An 18,198-nucleotide genomic window follows, 5' to 3' on the forward strand; every position below is an offset into this window, starting at 1 on the left:
CTGCGCCGACACCACGGATTGCCCCAAAACTTGGCGACTTAACCGAAGTAAGGCCTCCCGCCGAAGAGGGGGGAGGAAAGCGCGGAGGCGAACCGTGTCCAGCACGGCTCCAATAAACTGGAGAGACTGAGCCGGGCACAACTGAGACTTGGGAAAGTTCACTTCGAACCCTAGACGTTGAAGTAAGATGATAGTCTGTTGGGTCGCTAAGATAACTCCCTCCCTGGTCTGGGCCTTGATCAGCCAATCGTCCAGGTAGGGAAAGACCTGTAGCCCCCGAGAGCGCAGGGACGCCGCGACTACCACCATACACTTTGTGAATACCCGAGGGAAGGACCCGATATTGAAGGTGCAAATCTCCCACTTGGAACCTTAAGAACTTGCGGAAAGCGGGATGCACCGGAACATGGGTATATGCTTCCTTCAAGTCCAGGGAGCACATCCAATCCCCGTCCTCCAACAGGGGGTACAAAACCGGAAGCGATAACATACGGAACTTCTCCCGGACCAGGAACTTGTTGAGCTTCCGGAGGTCCAAAATGGGGCGCAGATCCCCGGTCTTCTTTGGGACCAAAAAGTAACGGGAGTAAAACCCCCGACCCCGCTGGTCGGGAGGGACAAGCTCCACTGCCCGTAGGCTCAACAAGGCCCTGGCCTCGACCAGGAGAAGGGCCAACTGGCTCCGATTGGACGGGCAAGCGCTGGGTGGCATGTCTGGAGGCTGCGCTAAGAAGTTGAGCGAATAGCCCTCGGAGACGGTCCGGAGCACCCATGCGTCGGATGTAATCTCGGTCCAAGCCCCGTAAAAGGACTTGAGTCGACCCCCGATGGGGAGGGGGTTCGGCGATACCGCGGAGGGGGCCCGCCCCCAACCGCAGATCCCGTCAAAAAGACGGCGCAGGCTTGGACGCTCCCTGCGCTGGGGGTTTTGACTGACCTCCCCTACCCTGTTGGGGTGGGCGTCGGGGCGGAGGTCTCGAGAAGGCCGGCGTAGATTTCTGCGGGTATCTTCTCGGGGGCTGCCGAAAGGGTTTTTGCGGCGGGGCCTTAGGTTTAGGGCGGACGAGGGAGGCAAGAGAGCGCTCCTGCTCCGACAGACGTTTGGTCGCCGCCTCCAAAGAGTCGTCAAACAACTCCGAACCCACGCAGGGCAAGTTCGCCAAACGCTCCTGCAGGTTGGGGTCCATCTCAAGGGTACGGAGCCACGCCAGCCGGCGCATAGCCACCGCGCAGGCCGATACCCTCGAGGCGAGTTCAAAGGCGTCGTACACAGCATGGAATAGGTACAAGCGTAGTTGAGAAAGATTTGACATAAAGGTGGCGAACTTATCCCTATGGGAATCAGGGATGACATCCCGAAACCCTGGGAGGTCCTTCACCATGTTACGCAAGTAGGAAGAATATGAAAATGCGTAATTCAAGACCCTCGTCGCCATAAGTGAGTTAGCGTAGAGGCGACGACCAAATTTGTCGAGGGTCCGTCCTTCCCTCCCCGGCGGGACCGCAGCAGACACCCTGGAGGGTTGCGTCCTCTTAAGCGCCGACTCCACCAGGAGCGATTGGTGGGAGAGTTGCGGCTTCTCGAACCCCTTAGGAGGGAGGGTTCGGTATTTGGACTCCATCTTGGACGGCACCACCGTGACTGTAAGAGGGGTTTCCAAATTTCTGAGGAGGGTCTGATGGAGGACCTTATTCAGCGGAAGGCGCGGGGATTCCCGTGGGGAAGCAGGAAGATCCTGCTCTTCCAAAAACTCTTAGGTGTAATGGGAACCTGCCAACAAGTCCACGCCCAAAGCCCCCGCCATATCCTGCACAAACCTGGAGAATGATGAAGGTCTGGCAGGCGGAGAAGGAGACCGAGATCTCCCCGCCGAGCCGAAGGGGGAGGCCTCGGGGGAATACCTCGGCTCTCTACCCGACCCCGATCCCCACGAGGCACGCTCCCGGGACCTCGAGGGGGGTCGGGGACCGGTCATGCCTGAAGGAACCCTTGGGGGAACCCCCCGGGGTACGAGGTATCGAGGCCCTTCCCTTCCGCCCCGGCGAGGAGGCACGGGAACTCTCTCCGACAGGGGAGCGAAAAAGACTGGGGTTATCCAGGCGGAGCTCCGAGACCTGCAAGGTCTCGCCCCCGAGCGGCGACGAGCGACCTCGCCTCCGAGGCGAGGCCCGAGATCGCTTGGCCTTCCTCGGATGGCGCCTCGCCCGAGGCCTGCCCGAAGGCGAGGAGCCTCGCGAGGACCTCGAGGACGAAGTGGACGAGAGCCTCCGCACCCGGCGCATCTTGTCACGGGGCCGCACGCTACGCTCAGGTTGTCCCACCGATGCAGGGTCCGAGGGCAAAGCCGAGGTCGAGGTAGTACGAACCTCGGGAGCCGAAGCCCCAGTACCCGAGGCCGAGGTCGCCAACTGCGGGGCAGCCGAGACCGAAGCAGTCGAGGCCGAAGCCTGCTGCAGGTGCTCAATGGCCCCGGACAGCTCCGAGGCGATCAAAGTCCGGAGCAAGTCCTGGAAAGCCGGGATCGTCATCCCAGGCGGTAACACCTGTCGATGCTCCTCAGAGGGCGACCTCGGTCTCGAGTATTCCCTCGGGGCAATCGATTTGGACACCTTGGGCTGGGCGGAGGCAGACCCTCCCGCCGTCGAGGAGCCCGAGGATGGCTTCTTGGTTGATCCTGGAGCTGAGGAGGGAAGTGGAGACTTACCCGAGGCCGGCTTTGACGAGGCAACAGGCTTCGATGGGACCGAAGGTCGAGGCGAAGCCGAGGGGCCCGAGGCCGAGGTCGAGGCCGAGGTCAAGGCCTGGGCCGAAGCCGAACTCGAGGCCTTCCCGGTCGGGGACTCAACGGCGAAAAGTTCTGCCATGCGGGCCCTGCGGCGTTTGAGAGCCCTCTTCTGAAAGGTGGCACACCTGGCACAAGAGTCTGTCGGGTGCTGGGGCCCCAAGCACCGCAAACAGCACCGGTGATGGTCTGTAATCGATAAGAGTCGGTCGCACCGACCGCACTTTTTAAATCCCGTCACAGGCCGGGACATGGGCCCAAAACGCGGCCGGGAACAGACGAGGTCCCACGGCCGCGGCTACCGGGAGCCCCCGGAGCGACGGAAAAAATAAAACTTTTTTTTTTTTTTTTGACGATAACTGAATAATTAAACAAAGAAACAAAGCAAAAACGCAGCGACCGCGTCGAAATCAGGACACAGCCGCGGCGACAGAAGGCAAATTGAAGAGCACAATTTTCCACAGGGCTTCTGGCTCCGCGGAAGAAATTGAACTGAGGACCACGAGGTGGGGATGCGCCCTCTAGTGGGCAGGAAGGCTAGCACATGCGTGGTGCAGTGTGCAAACTTGAAACTTCAATCAAGTTTGCTTGAAAAGCTGTCCGCGCTGGGGCTCCGTAGATGACGTCACCCACATGTAAGAATATCATGCCTGCTTGTCCTAGGATAAAAGGAGGTATTGATGCCTCCTGTATATGACTTTGGTGAGACCTCATTTAGAATACTGTGTACAATTCTTGAGGCTGCACCTTCCAAAAGATATAAAAAGGATGGAGTCGGTCCAGAGGAAGGCTAATAAAATAATAACAACTTTATTTTTGTATACCACAAATACCACAAGCAGTTCAGAGCGGTTTACAAAGGAAGAGACTGTACACAGACAGCGATGTTACAGAAAATATTTTCAAATTACATTGGTAAGTCGAGAGAGGTTAGGTATATCTGGGAGAATATCAGAGATACAACAAGTATTTCAGAGGTACAAGGCAGGAAGGAGTCAAAGAAATTTATCAAAGAGATAGGTTTTAATTGATTTCCTAAAGGATTGGTAGGAGGGTGTATTTGAAATGAGGGTGGTTAGGCATTTATTCCATTTGCCTGCTTGAAATGACAGTGTTCTATCAAGGAATCTCTTGTAGATACAGCCCTTCAGGGAGGGGAAGGCAAACAGATAGGCATTGTGTGTGCGAGTGGTGCTTGGGAAAATAAAGTGGTGTGACATGTAGATTGGGGATAGGCCTGTTATGGTTTTGAAGCAAAGGCAGGCAAACTTGAAGATGACCCTTGCCTCCATCGGCAACCAGTGAAGTTTTCTGTAGAACGGGCTTACATGATCTGACTTTTTGAGACCATAAATGAGACGGATGGCAGTATTCTGGATGATTCTCAGGCATTTGATGGTCTTCTTAAAATGATTCTTCGCCATAAGGCGTATGGGGACAGACTTAAAGATTTATCTGTATACGTTGGAGGAAAGGAGATATGATAGAGACATTTAAATACCTATGTCTCTTTCATTTGAAAGTAACCTCTGGAATGAGAGGACATAGGATGAAGTTAAGAGGTGATAGGCTCAGGAGTAATCTAAGGAAATACTTTTAAACAGAAAGGGTAGTAGATGCGTGGAAGTGTCTCCCAGAAGAGATGGTGGAGACACTGTGTCTGATTTCAAGAAAGCCTGGGATAGTCACGTGGGATCTCTTAGAGAGAGGAAGAGATAACGGTTACTGCAGATGGGCAGACTGGATGGGCCATTTGGCATTTATCTGCCATCATGTTTCTACGTCTTTGTATTGTTTTCAAAAGAAAAGGAAATGCATTTCTGGTTTTATTTCTCCAGTGCTTAAATACTTGCTGACCATTGCAGTGGCTGGTGGGGATCCCCCCAAGCACCGCAATCTGAGAACCTCCCCCAAGACGGCCAGAACTCCTCTCCACCAAGTGCAGCAGTCACTGGCATCATCCCCGAGCCACTGACGTACCAGCATCTGTGACTCAGGGACACTTCTGCTGCCTGCCAAGCTTAACAAAAGGGACCCCCAGCCACCTTAAGTGGAAGTCCTCCGCTGACATAGCTTAAGGGTCCTCATCAGCTGGAGTATTTATATTTTATATTTACATTAGAGGCTCTGGCAGAGACCCATTTACAAAGTATATATTCTTCCTAATTAATATTTCCAAATTAATAAAGTGTCTTTGCTTATTTGTAAATGTATCTCTACCAGAGCCTTTAATTCAGTAGCATAATTAAATTAAATAACTACTTCTGAAGTTTATGTCGATGGATGGAGACAGATTTGATTTCCAGCACGGATGAGTTTGATTTCTGTCCCCATGCAACTCTCTAGTGTGAAACATTCAGTTCAAACACCTGATGCTGCATGCCATACAAGGAGCAGCTCTTTACTGATTCAGCAGCATAGTAGATATGTGTGGAAGAGAGACAAGACTGTCTAAATTCAAGAAAGTGTGGGACAGACAAATGGAATCTCTTAGGGAAAGGAGATAGTAGCTGCTGCAGATGGGCAGACTGAAAGGGTCATTTGGCTTTTATCTGCTGTCATATTTCTATTTGATTATCGCACTTATTGCTCCTTTTTCTAGATTTATTAATATGTGAAACCATGATAGACACTAGGGGCACTTATCTTTTTCCATTCAGAGGACTATTCATTGCTATTCTATTTCCTACTCAATCATCAATCAGTCCATAAAAAAGTCACTTAACCAGCTTACCTTTATTCACATTTTACATATTAAAAACAAATTGGTAAACCAAGTCTAATCTTCAGTGAAGGAATCTTCATCAGTCACATAACATTGATATGGCATCATTCCTCAAAATTTTAGTTCAAATCATTTTTTATTGATGACAAACAACAAAAAAACCCAGCAAAGCACATTACAAAAACTCAGCAAGTGCAATATAGGAAAGCACAATATACCACTGAAAGTCAGTCATCAAGAACATAAGAAACGCCTTCACCGGATCAGACCGAGGTCCATCCAGTCCGGTGCTCCGCACACGCGGCGGCCCATTTAGGTATTCTTTTTTGGAGATCCGACTTTACCGTATCCCTCAATATGATATGCAAGAAGGTGTGCATCCAACTTGCGCTTGAATCCCAGTACAGTAGTCTCTGCCACAACCTCCTCCGGGAGCGCATTCCAAGCACCCACCACTCGCTGTGTGAAACAGAACTTCCTGACATTTGTCCTGAACCTGCTGCCACTCAGTTTCAGGCTATGACCTCTTGTCCGTGTCACCTCTGAATATGTTAGCAATGCTGCTTCCTGGTCTATTTTATCAAATCCTTTTAATATTTTAAGAAATTTCAAATGAAGTATACTCCCTCTCCCATTTCAGAAAACCCCCCTTTCCCCTGCCCCCCATCAACAGCAACAGAATCCACCAAGGCAAACTCCCCTTTCCTTTAGCCACCCTACCCCGTTCCCTATACAATCAAACTATGTAGAGGCCCCTCAGTAAGGACAGCCCACTGGTAGCAAGCAAGCAACATGCCTCATGGAACCAACAAACAAAGTAGAGAAAGAACCCCCCCCCCTAATACTCAAGTCCCAATCCCTAAGGCAAGAAGGAAAAACAGCATAGACACCCATCAGAGAGCTGTACTCTGATACTCTCTAACAGCCAACGATCATCTATCCACCCCCACTCACACAGGGGAAAAAAAAATCCTTCCCCTCCAACTGCCCCCCTTACGCTCTCCCCCCCATTTGTTCAGAACCATTCATCACCATAGCCACACACTTCCATACATACCACAGCCTACACCCCCCAACAAACAAGCCACAGTGAGTACCAGAAATCCAAGAATGAAGAGAATGAAGAAAAGAAAACCTTAGAAGGAATTCAGAACTTTGCTCCGAGCCCTAGAAGACAGAAACTGTATATAAGCATCCCAGATCTGCAAAAAAACACGTTTCCGCTTGAACGCGATACGGGCATGCCTTTGTTCCAGGGTCATCAACCCTTGGAAACTATTGCGCCAGGCCCAAAAAGCAGATGTGGTCGATTGCATCCAAACAGAGAAAATTATTTTCTTACCCTGCACTGCAACCTTCTGCATCAGCATCTGATGTCCCCTGTTGGATATACGAAAAGATTCAAAATGATCCAGAAGAAAGCCAGCCGGGGACATCGGAAGAGACTGGCCAAAGACTACTCAAAAAATCTAAGGATAGCCCTCCAAAACCCTTTAACCTTCGGGCAAGCCCAAAAAGCATGAAAAAATGAACACACACCCTGTTGGCACTTAGGGCATATCGGTGAAGAAACCCCTTATGTACTTGCTTCTGAGAGAAATAAGCTCTGTAAATCACCTGAAATTGGCATTCCCTTAGTTCTGCGCTAAGAGAAATACTCGAGACACGATTAATGAGGGAGGAAAAATTGAGAGAAGCAACAGGCACACCCAAATCCCTTCCTCACCTCCGGCCCAACATGCCATAGGACACTCAGAGCTCTAGGCAATACAGACACCGATAGCCCATCATCTTGAAATTGTTTCATTCCTCGAAATTTTATAAGCTGCACTCCTTTTCAGTTATAGTTTTTGTATTCCGACTCATACACTCCCCCAACAGTAATTATTTATTAAAACTGCAGTACAATCTGACATTCATTCCTCGAAATTTTATAAGCTGCACTCCTTTTCAGTTATAGTTTTTGTATTCCGACTCATACACTCCCCCAACAGTAATTATTTATTAAAACTGCAGTACAATCTGACATTTATCAAACCATATATCTTACACCCACTATTACCTGATCCTGCTTTCCCCAAATAGCCAATGCCAAATGGGCAAAGTTGCTGAAATGTATTGAGCAGAGTAGAAAAATATTTAAAATCCCCGACACCATGTTGATCATGACAGGTTTGCTAGCTCATGATGCCACAGCATTCATTCACACTAACCTTTTCTGTAGAAGACTGCATTAAGGAACTCTTCTGCTTGCTTTTCTAAACGAATTATCTTTGCTTGCTCCTGTCTACGTAGTGTTTCTTGTCCAGCCTCAGAAGTTGGTTCATGCAGGCCAATCAAATATTCCTGCAAAAACAGAAGTTTCCAAAAAGATTTTAGAATGAGATAAATGTTAACGATTGTTTCAGGACGCCTTTATTTCATATTAGGATGGCATATCGATTAATATTTTAAATTACATGATTACAAAGCACCCTCTCACATTTCCTCCTGTACAGTTCAAAATACAGACAGATGTACATGCTCAAAACAGACATATTGCTAAACTGAAAATAAAATCATTTTTCTTACCTTTGGTGTATGGCGATTTTATTTTTCTAATCATTTTGTTCCCTTTCTCCGCCTCCCTCTATCTTTTCTCTTAACTCTGTTCCTAGGGTCTCCTATCTAGGCACTGTTTCTTCTCTTCTTTCTTTTTCATATTCTACCCAATATCTATCTTTCACGTTCAACTTTCTTCCATTTCCCTTCCCCTCCCTTCCATGGACAATAGAGGCCGACAATTTTGATTATAGCGCCGAAATTGACCTTGTTTCTGTTTTGGCCAAAAAGCTACAGCTATGGTTTCAGATGAAACTGACTGTGGATTTTTGGTGGAAGTTAGAAAAATGTATCATCATTTGTCCTTTTTATCTCCCTACTACCCCCTCCCCTCTGAATGATAAGCCTGCCCGCAAAACCAAGGACCAAAAGCAACATCCTCTCGAACCACCACATCCACTCTACAGAACCTTGTAAAGGTATAGAGAGTAGACTAAGTAGCTGCCCTGCTGATATCCTTCGGCAGCGCTGCCTGGGACTCCGTTCATAAAGATGACACACTTCAAGTCAAATGAGCTTTGAGAGAAACAGGTGGCTGTTTGCTACAGCCAATGTATGTCAACGAAATTGCTATGTGAACCCATCTGGCAATAGAAACCTTGGATGCTGGTCTGCCTCTTCTGAACCGACTGGGTAGAACAAAGAGATGGTTGGAATGCCAAGAATCATTGGTCCTTTTCAGGTAGTAGAGTAACACACTTCGCACATCCAGTCTCTGCAATATCATATCTTGCTTAGTTCAACCCATAGGCTGAAAGGCAGACAAACGAACCTCTTGGTTGAGGTGAAAGGCAGACACAACCTTTGCTAGAAAGGAAGGTACCATACTCAGTGAAACCCCACCTCTGTAATTCTGAGGAAAACCATTCTGCAGAAAAGAGGCTGCAATTCCAAGACTTTTCTCGTCAAGACTATTGACACCAACAATACCATCTTCACTATAAGATCCAGGAGGGGCGTCTCTTGGAGAAGCTCATACGGAGACTTAGAAAAGATCTTCAAGACAATATTAAAATTCCATGATGAAAAAGCAGACACAACAGAGGCCGCAATCTGAAGTCCCATTTCAAACTAAGATGCAGAGTTTTCCCATTCGAGCCCAGAAGCACAAGAGGCCTGCCACCTGAACTTTGAGAAACACCACCGAAAGTCCTTTTTCTATTCCAACCTACAGAAATGCCAGGATCACAAGCTCAAATTACTCTTATACTACTCTTAAATTACCCTTCATATTACTCCAGCTGATCTTAACAAGGACAATCTGTACAAACCTGAAACACCTAACCCTCAAACCCTCACATCAGATCTGGAAACTCACCCTTTTCCCCACACTTGAAGAGGTACTGAGGGAGGATCTGCTCTGCCAAGGAGAAAAAAACATCCATTGGAATATCTTGCCTGCTTGCATTCAAACCTAGGAAAAGTACATGGGTTTTAATAGGTTATATCAGTGTTCTTCAACTGCTGATCTGCAAAAAAAATCTTGCTGGTCCGTGAAGAATTTGGGTCCGCACTGCAACAAAAGGTACCAGAATCAGCTTGCAACTTCCTGTTGCCGTCGCTGTGCCAGGACTCCTGCCTTCCATCACGTATGCCTCCTGCCTTTGTCTCTGCACCCCCAGACCAGCAGTGGCTGCTCTGTGTGCTTTTAACTTTGGAACACAGCTGCCCCTAAGCAGTAGTTTAGCCGCGGTTTCATGAGACAGCCTTGGGGCCTTTGCTAGGCTGGCCCGCTTCGATGATGCGATGTGGGCTGACCTACCAAAGGCCTGTAATTCCCTACTTCTTCCTTACTTCCACTTTTGTGGAGAGGGACCGCATTCGCCCTTCTCTAGTCCTCCGGACCACTCCCGACTCTAGAGACTCATTGAAAAGGTCAGTCAGCAGAGCTACCAGAACATCCCTGTTCCTTCAGCACCCTCGGATGTACACCATTTGGCCCCATCACTTTTTCTACCTTTATTTTAGATAGCTCCTCACAAACAACCCTCTGAAAATCGATCAGGGTACATTATTCCTCAATCCCTATTCATGTTTGTCTTCTGCGGTTAACAAGACTAAGAATGTTATAATTCTGTTATCGCTCAATGGTGTGACCTCATCTAGAGCAGTGTTTTTCAACTGCTGTTCCGCGGCACACTAGTGTGCCGCGAGATGTTGCCTAGTGTGCCGCAGGGCAGCCATCAGGGCAGTACTACCAGTCCTGCATTCAGGGGCCCGGAGCTGACAGGGGGCCCGAGGCAGGGGCACCAGTAGCTCGCCAAGGCAAAGTGAGTCGATCACCCAGGACTCACTTTGTCTTGGCGATCTAATCTATCAAGCCGATAAGTCTTCTTCTCCCCGACGTCAATTCTGCAGTCGGAGAGGAAGTTCGGGCCAGCCAATCGCTGCCTGGCTGGGCGGAACTTCCTCTCCGATTGCAGAATTGACGTCAGGGAGAGCATGCGTCGGCGTCGGCTTTGGGGCCTATTATCCATTGGTGGGTCCTGTTCCCCGATGGCAGCAGCAGTGGCAGTGGCTTGGGGAACGGCAGGGAAAAAGAAAGAAAGGGGGCAGGCAGGGAAACAGAAGGAAAGAAGAGAAACAGAAAAAAAGAAAGAAAGGTCAGGGAGAGAGGAAGAAAAAGTTGGGGGAGGGAATGAGGTGTGGAGGAGAGAAAGCATACAGGCTGATAGAAGGGAAGAAAGATTGGATGCATAGTCAGAAGAAGAAAGTGCAACCAGAAATCACCAGACAAGGTAGGAAAAATGATTTTATTTTAAATTTAGCAAAGTGGAGGCAGTATTACCACAGTTTTCAAAGGAATTTGCCCAAATAGCAATGTTACTTACCGTAACAGTTGTTATCCAGGGACAGCAGGCAGCTATTCTCACTAGTGGGTGATGTCATCCGACAGAGCCCCGATACGGACATCTTGCAAGCATGTCTTGCTTGAAGAAACTCAGAAGTTTCGAGATGCCCGCACCGCGCATGCGCCAGTGCCTTCCCGCCCGATGTACCGGGCGCGTCTCCTCAGTTCAGGTAGCTAGCCTGAGAAGCCAACCCAGGGGAGGTGGGTGGGACGTGAGAATAGCTGCCTGCTGTCCCTGGATAACAACTGTTACGGTAAGTAACATTGCTTTATCCCAGGACAAGCAGGCAGGTATTCTCACTAGTGGGTGACCTCCAAGCTAACCCCAATGGGATGGTGGGAGAGTTGGCAACTTAAGAGAACAAATTTTGTAACACTGTTTGGCCAAACTGTCCATCCCGTCTGGAGAAAGTATCCAGACAATAATGAGAGGTGAATGTATGAACCGAGGACCAAGTGGCAGCCTTACAAATCTCCTCAATCGGTGTCGATCTGAGGAAGGCTACAGAGGCTGCCATTGCTCTGACCTTATGGGCTGTGACCTTACAGGGAAGGGATAATCCAGCCTGGGCATAGCAGGAAGAGATACAAGCCGCCATCCAGTTGGAGATGGTGCGCTTCGATACCGGTCGTCCCAACTTGTTTGGATCAAAGGAGACGAAAAGTTGAGGAGCAGTTCTGTGTGGCTTTGTGCGATCCAAGTAGAAAGCTAGAGCACGTTTACAGTCCAGAGTGTGCAAAGCAGATTCCCCAGGATGAGAATGAGGCTTTGGAAAGAACACCGGAAGCACGATGGATTGGTTGATGTGAAATTCAGAGACCACTTTAGGTAAGAATTTTGGATGAGTACGGAGAACCACCTTGTCATGATGGAATACGGTGAACGGTGGATCCGCCACTAGGGCCTGAAGCTCACTGACTCGACGAGCTGACGTGAGGGCCACTAGAAAAACCACCTTCCAGGTGAGATACTTGAGTGGAGCCGTGTTGAGAGGTTCAAACGGAGGCTTCATAAGATGAGACAGGACAACATTGAGATCCCAAACCACAGGAGGAGGTTTGAGAGGAGGGTTGACATGAAAAAGCCCTTTCATAAATTTGGAAACCACAGGATGAGCAGACAAAGGTTTCCCTTGTAGAGGCTGATGGAAAGCCGCAATAGCACTCAGGTGGACTCGTATAGAGGTAGACTTGAGGCCAGACTGGGACAGGTGTAGAAGATAATCCAATACAGAAGATAGGGAAGCTCGCTGAGGTTCCGTGGCATTGGAAATACACCAGGAAGAGAATCTAGTCCATTTTTGGGAATAGCATTGTCGAGTAGCAGGCTTCCTGGAAGCCTCCAAGACCTCCCTCACTGCTTGAGAGAACTGGTGAGGAGTTATGTTGAAAGGAACCAAGCTGTCAGGTGGAGGGACTGCAGATTGGGATGAAGTAGTGAACCTTGATGTTGAGTGAGTAGTGAAGGAAACACTGGAAGAAGAACTGGCTCCCTGCTGCTGAGTTGAAGTAGAAGGGAGAACCAAGGTTGTCTGGGCCACCGAGGAGCAATCAGAATCATGGTGGCATGGTCTAATTTCAATTTGACTAGAGTCTTTTGAATGAGAGGAAAAGGAGGAAACGCATATAGGAAACGTTTGCTCCAATCCAGCAGAAAAGCATCTGCCTCCAGGCGATGAGGAGTGTAGATCCTGGAGCAAAATTGAGGCAGCTTGAAGTTGTGGGGGGCTGCAAAGAGGTCGATCTGAGGTGTCCCCCACTGAGCAAAGATCTGATGAAGGGGGTCGGAGTGGAGCGTCCATTCGTGAGGCTGAAGTAGACGACTCAATTTGTCTGCCAAGACGTTGTCCTTCCCCTGAATGTAGACTGCTCTGAGGAAGGTGTTGTGGCGAACCGCCCAATCCCAGACTCGAAGAGCTTCCTGACAAAGAGGGGCCGAGCCCGTGCCCCCTTGTTTGTTGACATAATACATGGCGACCTGATTGTCTGTGCGAATAAGGACCACCATGTCGTGAAGCAGATGTTGAAAAGCTTGGAGGGCATTGAAGATGGCCCTGAGCTCCAGAAGATTGATTTGATGGAGTCGTTCCGCACTGGTCCAGAACCCCTGAGTGCGAAGACCATCCAGATGGGCCCCCCATGCATAGTTCGATGAATCGGTCGTTAGAACTTTCTGATGGGGAGGAGAATGAAACAGCAAACCTCTGGATAGATTCGAAGAGGTCATCCACCAGAGAAGAGACTGCCGTAGAGCAGGAGTGACCACAATGTGACGAGATAACGGGTCGGACACCTGAGTCCACTGAGATGCCAGAGTCCATTGAGGGATCCTGAGATGTAGTCTGGCAAAAGGCGTCACATGAACTGTAGATGCCATGTGGCCTAAAAGGACCATCATGTGTCTCGCTGAGATGGATTGGCGAGAAGACACTGACTGGCAGAGTAGAAGGAGAGCATGTAAGCGTGGAGGAGGAAGGAATGCTCGAAGTTGAATGGTATCCAGGACAGCCCCTATGAAGGGGAGAGACTGGGTGGGCTGAAGATGAGACTTTGGAAAGTTGATCTCGAAGCCCAAGCTCTGCAGAAAACAAATGGTGGTCAAGGTCGCCGAAATGACCTTGGGAGCGGACGGGGCCTTGATGAGCCAGTCGTCGAGGTATGGGAACACCTGGAGACCCATGTTCCGGAGTGCAGCGGCCACCACTACCAGACACTTCGTGAAGACTCTGGGCGACGAAGATAGGCCGAAGGGAAGCACTCGATACTGCAGATGCAGATGTCCCACCCGGAATCTGAGGAACTTGCGGGAGGCCGGATGAATCGGGATGTGAGTGTAGGCCTCCTTGAGATCCAGAGAGCATAACCAATCGTTCTGCTCGATGAGGGGATAAAGAGAGGCAAGGGTCAGCATGCGGAACCGTTCCCTGACCAAAAACTTGTTGAGGACCCGAAGGTCCAAAATGGGACGCAGATCGCCCGTCTTCTTCGGGACCAGGAAGTACCGGGAGTAAAACCCCTGGTTTTGTTGATCCACCGGTACCGGCTCGACGGCCCGAAGCCGGAGCAAAGCCTGAGCTTCCTGGAGAAGAAGAGCGGTCTGTGTGGAGTTGGAAGGATACTCTCTTGGAGGATGGTCCGGGGGGACCCGTTGGAAATGAAGAGAGTATCCCTCTCTTACGATGGAGAGGACCCAGAGGTCCGTGGTGATCGCCTCCCATCGATGACAAAAATGATGGAGACGACCCCCTATGGGAAAAAATGGGGTAGGCAGAACGAGATCGGTTATGCTCCCTGGAGGAGAGTCAAAAAGGCTGAGTAGCCTTGGGAGCAGCCGGCATCTGAGGCTTTTGCTGAGTCTTCTGAGGCGGCTGTCGCTTTGCAGGCTGTCTCGCAGGAGGGGCCTGCCTCGGTTGATAACGCCTTTGGTAGATTATAGGCGGTCTAGAAGGACGAGACTGTTGTGGTTTAGGCTTAGGCCTCATGATAGACTGGAAAGATTTTTCGTGGTCTGACAGTTTTTTAGTAACAGTCTCGACAGACTCATCGAACAGATCCGCTCCCGCACAAGGCACATTTGCAAGTCTGTCTTGGAGATTCGGATCCATATCAATGGTGCGAAGCCAAGCCAGTCGACGCATGGCGACCGAGCAGGCCGCAGCACGAGCCGAGAGCTCGAAAGCATCATAGGAGGATTGCATCAATTGGAGGCGCAACTGGGACAGGGTCGCCACCACCTCCTCAAACTCAAACCGAGCCTCAGCATCGATGAAAGGTGTGAACTTGCGGAGTACCGGCAAGAAAAAATCCAAATAGGACGAGAAGAAAAAATTGTAATTGAGCACTCGAGTCGCCATCATTGAATTTTGATAGATACGTCTACCAAACTTATCCATCGTTCTCCCCTCCCTGCCAGGAGGCACGGAAGCGTAGACTTGGGAGGGGTGCGAACGTTTAAGGGAAGACTCGACTAGGAGGGACTGATGAGAGAGTTGAGCTCCCTCAAACCCCTTGTGGTGCACGATGCGGTATCGAGCATCCAACTTGCTAGGTACCGCAGGTATGGAATACGGTGTCTCCAAACACCGCATGAGAGTCTGGTCAAGTAACTTATGCAGGGGAAGCCGAAGTGTCTCCGCCGGAGGATGAGGTAAATGCATGGTGTCCAGATACTCCTTAGAGTACTTCGACCCAGTATCTAAGGTCACATCCAAGTCATCCGCCATCTGTCTGAGAAAGGATGAAAAGGAAAGTTGGTCCGCCAAGGCCGGCCGGCGAGACGGACTAGAAGACGTGGAAGCCTCCGGTTCCAGGGAGAGCTGAGAGCGGCATGGAGAGTATGAGGTAGATGGTTCTTCATACTCCGGTCCCTCTGGCTGGGATAAATCTGAGGATGAGTATCCCATACGCTGCATTTTCTTCTGTGGAGACACCTCCGAATGACGCGAGGAGTGTCTAGAAGAATGTCGAGATCGATGCCCCTCCCGATGCCGGGATGGGGAACGTGATCTTCGATGCATCGATCGATCCCTTGAAGCCTCGAAGGAATGGATTGGACTCGATGCAGTGGAGCGCATGGGAGGCAACGATGCCGACTCACGCAGTGCCACCCAAGTCTGGTATGGAGTGCGAAAGAACTCCTCCTGCGATGCAGTATGCCCAGGACTCCGATTATCAGGGGCCGATGTAGTACCCTGGTGACGTGGAGGTGTAATGGGCTCTAAAGGCGGCATGTCAGAAAGGGAAGCCCGCCTAGTGGGTTCCGCCGCCCTCCGCCGCTCCCCCTCGTCGAGCAGGGAAATCGAACGACGAGGAGGAGGAGGAGGGGGCGGACCGCTCTCCGGGACCGGGACCGTAGTATCGCCCTGAATATTAGCGATAAGCCTCGGTCCCATCGTCCGCATGAGCTCAACAAATTGAGCTTCGAGCAGGGATTTAAGCGATGCCGATATGGAGGGATCCGCACCGAAAGGGGGTCCTCCTGCACGGTCATCGCGTTCCTTCGTGGTCGAGTGCTTCTGCTTGGTAGCTTTGGGCACTTTTATGACCACGGGAGGAACAGTGGAAGGCGGTACCTGAACCGAGGAGACGGGAGCAGGAACCGATGCTGAACTCGATGCAGAAGCCGGTGTGAACGATGCTGGCTTCACGATGCTCGATGCATGAGTCGCAGATGCAGGCTTCGAACAGACCGGTGAAACATCTGTCGAAGTCGAAGCAGATGGCTCCTTAGAAGACTCCATCTTAAACATGGACTCCCAAAGTAAGCAGCGCCGTTTAAAAGAGCGCGCTGTGAGCGTGGAACAAGGCCGGCACGATTTCGGAACGTGTTCTGGACCAAGACACTGAAGACAGCGCCGGTGTGGGTCCGTCAACGAAATCGCACGCTGGCACTTGCTGCACTTTTTAAAACCGGTGATAGGCCGGGACATAGGCCGGAAAAGTGACGTTGCTAGGTCGAAGGAGCTAGGTCGCAGCCACGAGGCCGGCCCGGCCGAACCGCCGGACGAAATAATTGTAACTTTTTTTTTTTTTTTTTTTTTTAAATAGAAATAAAAGTTCAAAGAAAGTAAGTAAAACAATAAAACGCGGGGAAAGAAGGCAAAATACTGAAATTTCAGTCAGCGCAGAATTGAAGAGAACTTCTCAGCTCCGCGGAAAGAAAAGAACTGAGGAGACGTGCCCGGTACATCGGGCGGGAAGGCACTGGCGCATGCGCGGTGCGGGCATCTCGAAACTTCTGAGTTTCTTCAAGCAAGACATGCTTGCAAGATGTCCGTATCGGGGCTCTGTCGGATGACATCACCCACTAGTGAGAATACCTGCCTGCTTGTCCTGGGATAAAACTTAATAGTTAACTGGGTAAATTCCCAGAGATGAAAACTTCCCTTCACTTACTATGTACAGTTCTGAATTTATATCTGCTGTCTATATTTTACAATATGGTCACCTTTTACTAAACCGCAATAGTGATTTTTAGCGCAGGGAGCCTATGAGCGTCAAGAGCAGCGCTGGGCATTCAGCGCAGCTCCCTGCGCTAAAAACTGCTATTGTGGTTTAATAAAAAGGATGGAGGGTATATTTGTCTATTTTTGTATGCTATAAAAACCAAATTCAGAGAGAGACTGAGAGCTGTTGACGAAGAGCTACGTGTGTGTCTTTCTTCGATTCCAGCCAGAATATCAGCTTTGTGTTCAGCCAAACAGGCCCAGGTTTCGCACTGAATAAAGTATTTTATAATTTTTCACTATTATGTTTACTTAATATTTCATAATAAAGTAATTATAAAATACTTTCTTTGTGTTTATTGATTCCTATTCAAGAGAATTACTTTATATATAGTCAATATAGGCACAGAGTTAAATTTTTTAACATTTTCTAATGGTGGTGTGCCTCATGATTTTTTTCATGAAACAAGTGTGCCTTTGCCCAAAAAAGGTTGAAAAACACTGATCTAGAGTACTGCGTTCAATTCTGGTCTCCTTATCTCAAGAAAGATATAGCGGCACTAGAAAAAGTTCAAAGAAGAGCGATCAAGATTATAAAGGGGATGGAACTCCTCTCGTATGAGGAAAGACTAAAAAGGTTAGGGCTCTTCAACTTGGGGAGATATGCTTGAAGTCTACAGAATCCTGAGTAGAACGAGTACAAGTGGATCCATTTTTTTTTACTGCATCAAGATTTACAAAGACTAGGGAATAATCAAAGATACAAAGTAATATTTTTTAAAATCAATATGAGGAAATATTTTTTCACTCAGAATAGTCAAGCTCTAGAATGCATTCCAGAGGATGTGGTAATAGCAGTTAATGTAGCTGGTTTTTAAAAATGTTTGGACAAATTCCTGGAGGAAAAGTCCATAGTCTGCGGTTGAGACAGACAAGGGATGATTGCACGGAATGCTGCTACTATTTGGGTTTTTGAAAGTACTTACGACTTGGATTCACCTCCATAAAGACAGGATACTGCGCTAAATGGACCACTGGTCTGACCCAGTAAGGCTGTTCTTATGAGTATACGGAAGCAAGCATGGTTAATGAGTGAAGTGAAGGAAGCTATGAGGGTTGGCCTGTAGGAATAAGGTGGACTGTAAGAGGAGGATGGGAGTTGGTTGGGAGTCCAGAATTGGGGTTGATGTCCGCAGTGGAAAGGAAGAGGAAGGTAAGGGCGAGGGGAGTGGGCACCTGCTGCTGTGACATAGTTGAGATGCACGCAGGGAGAGGGGATGACCAAATAAGGAA

General features: G+C 49.2%; 1 protein-coding gene across 10 annotated transcripts in view; it reads right to left on the bottom strand.

The window, feature by feature from the left end:
* Positions 1 to 18,198, bottom strand: part of LCOR (ligand dependent nuclear receptor corepressor) — a 277,489-nt gene that overhangs the window by 138,512 nt on the left and 120,779 nt on the right. For all 10 annotated transcript variants that reach the window (XM_033943075.1, XM_033943074.1, XM_033943076.1 and 7 more), the window contains one exon: positions 7,722 to 7,854. In XM_033943075.1, coding sequence (XP_033798966.1) covers positions 7,722 to 7,854 — 133 coding nt within the window. The remainder of the gene's footprint in view (positions 1 to 7,721; positions 7,855 to 18,198) is intronic.

Source organism: Geotrypetes seraphini, chromosome 4 (assembly GCF_902459505.1).
Source record: "Geotrypetes seraphini chromosome 4, aGeoSer1.1, whole genome shotgun sequence".
Taxonomy (NCBI): domain Eukaryota; kingdom Metazoa; phylum Chordata; class Amphibia; order Gymnophiona; family Dermophiidae; genus Geotrypetes; species Geotrypetes seraphini.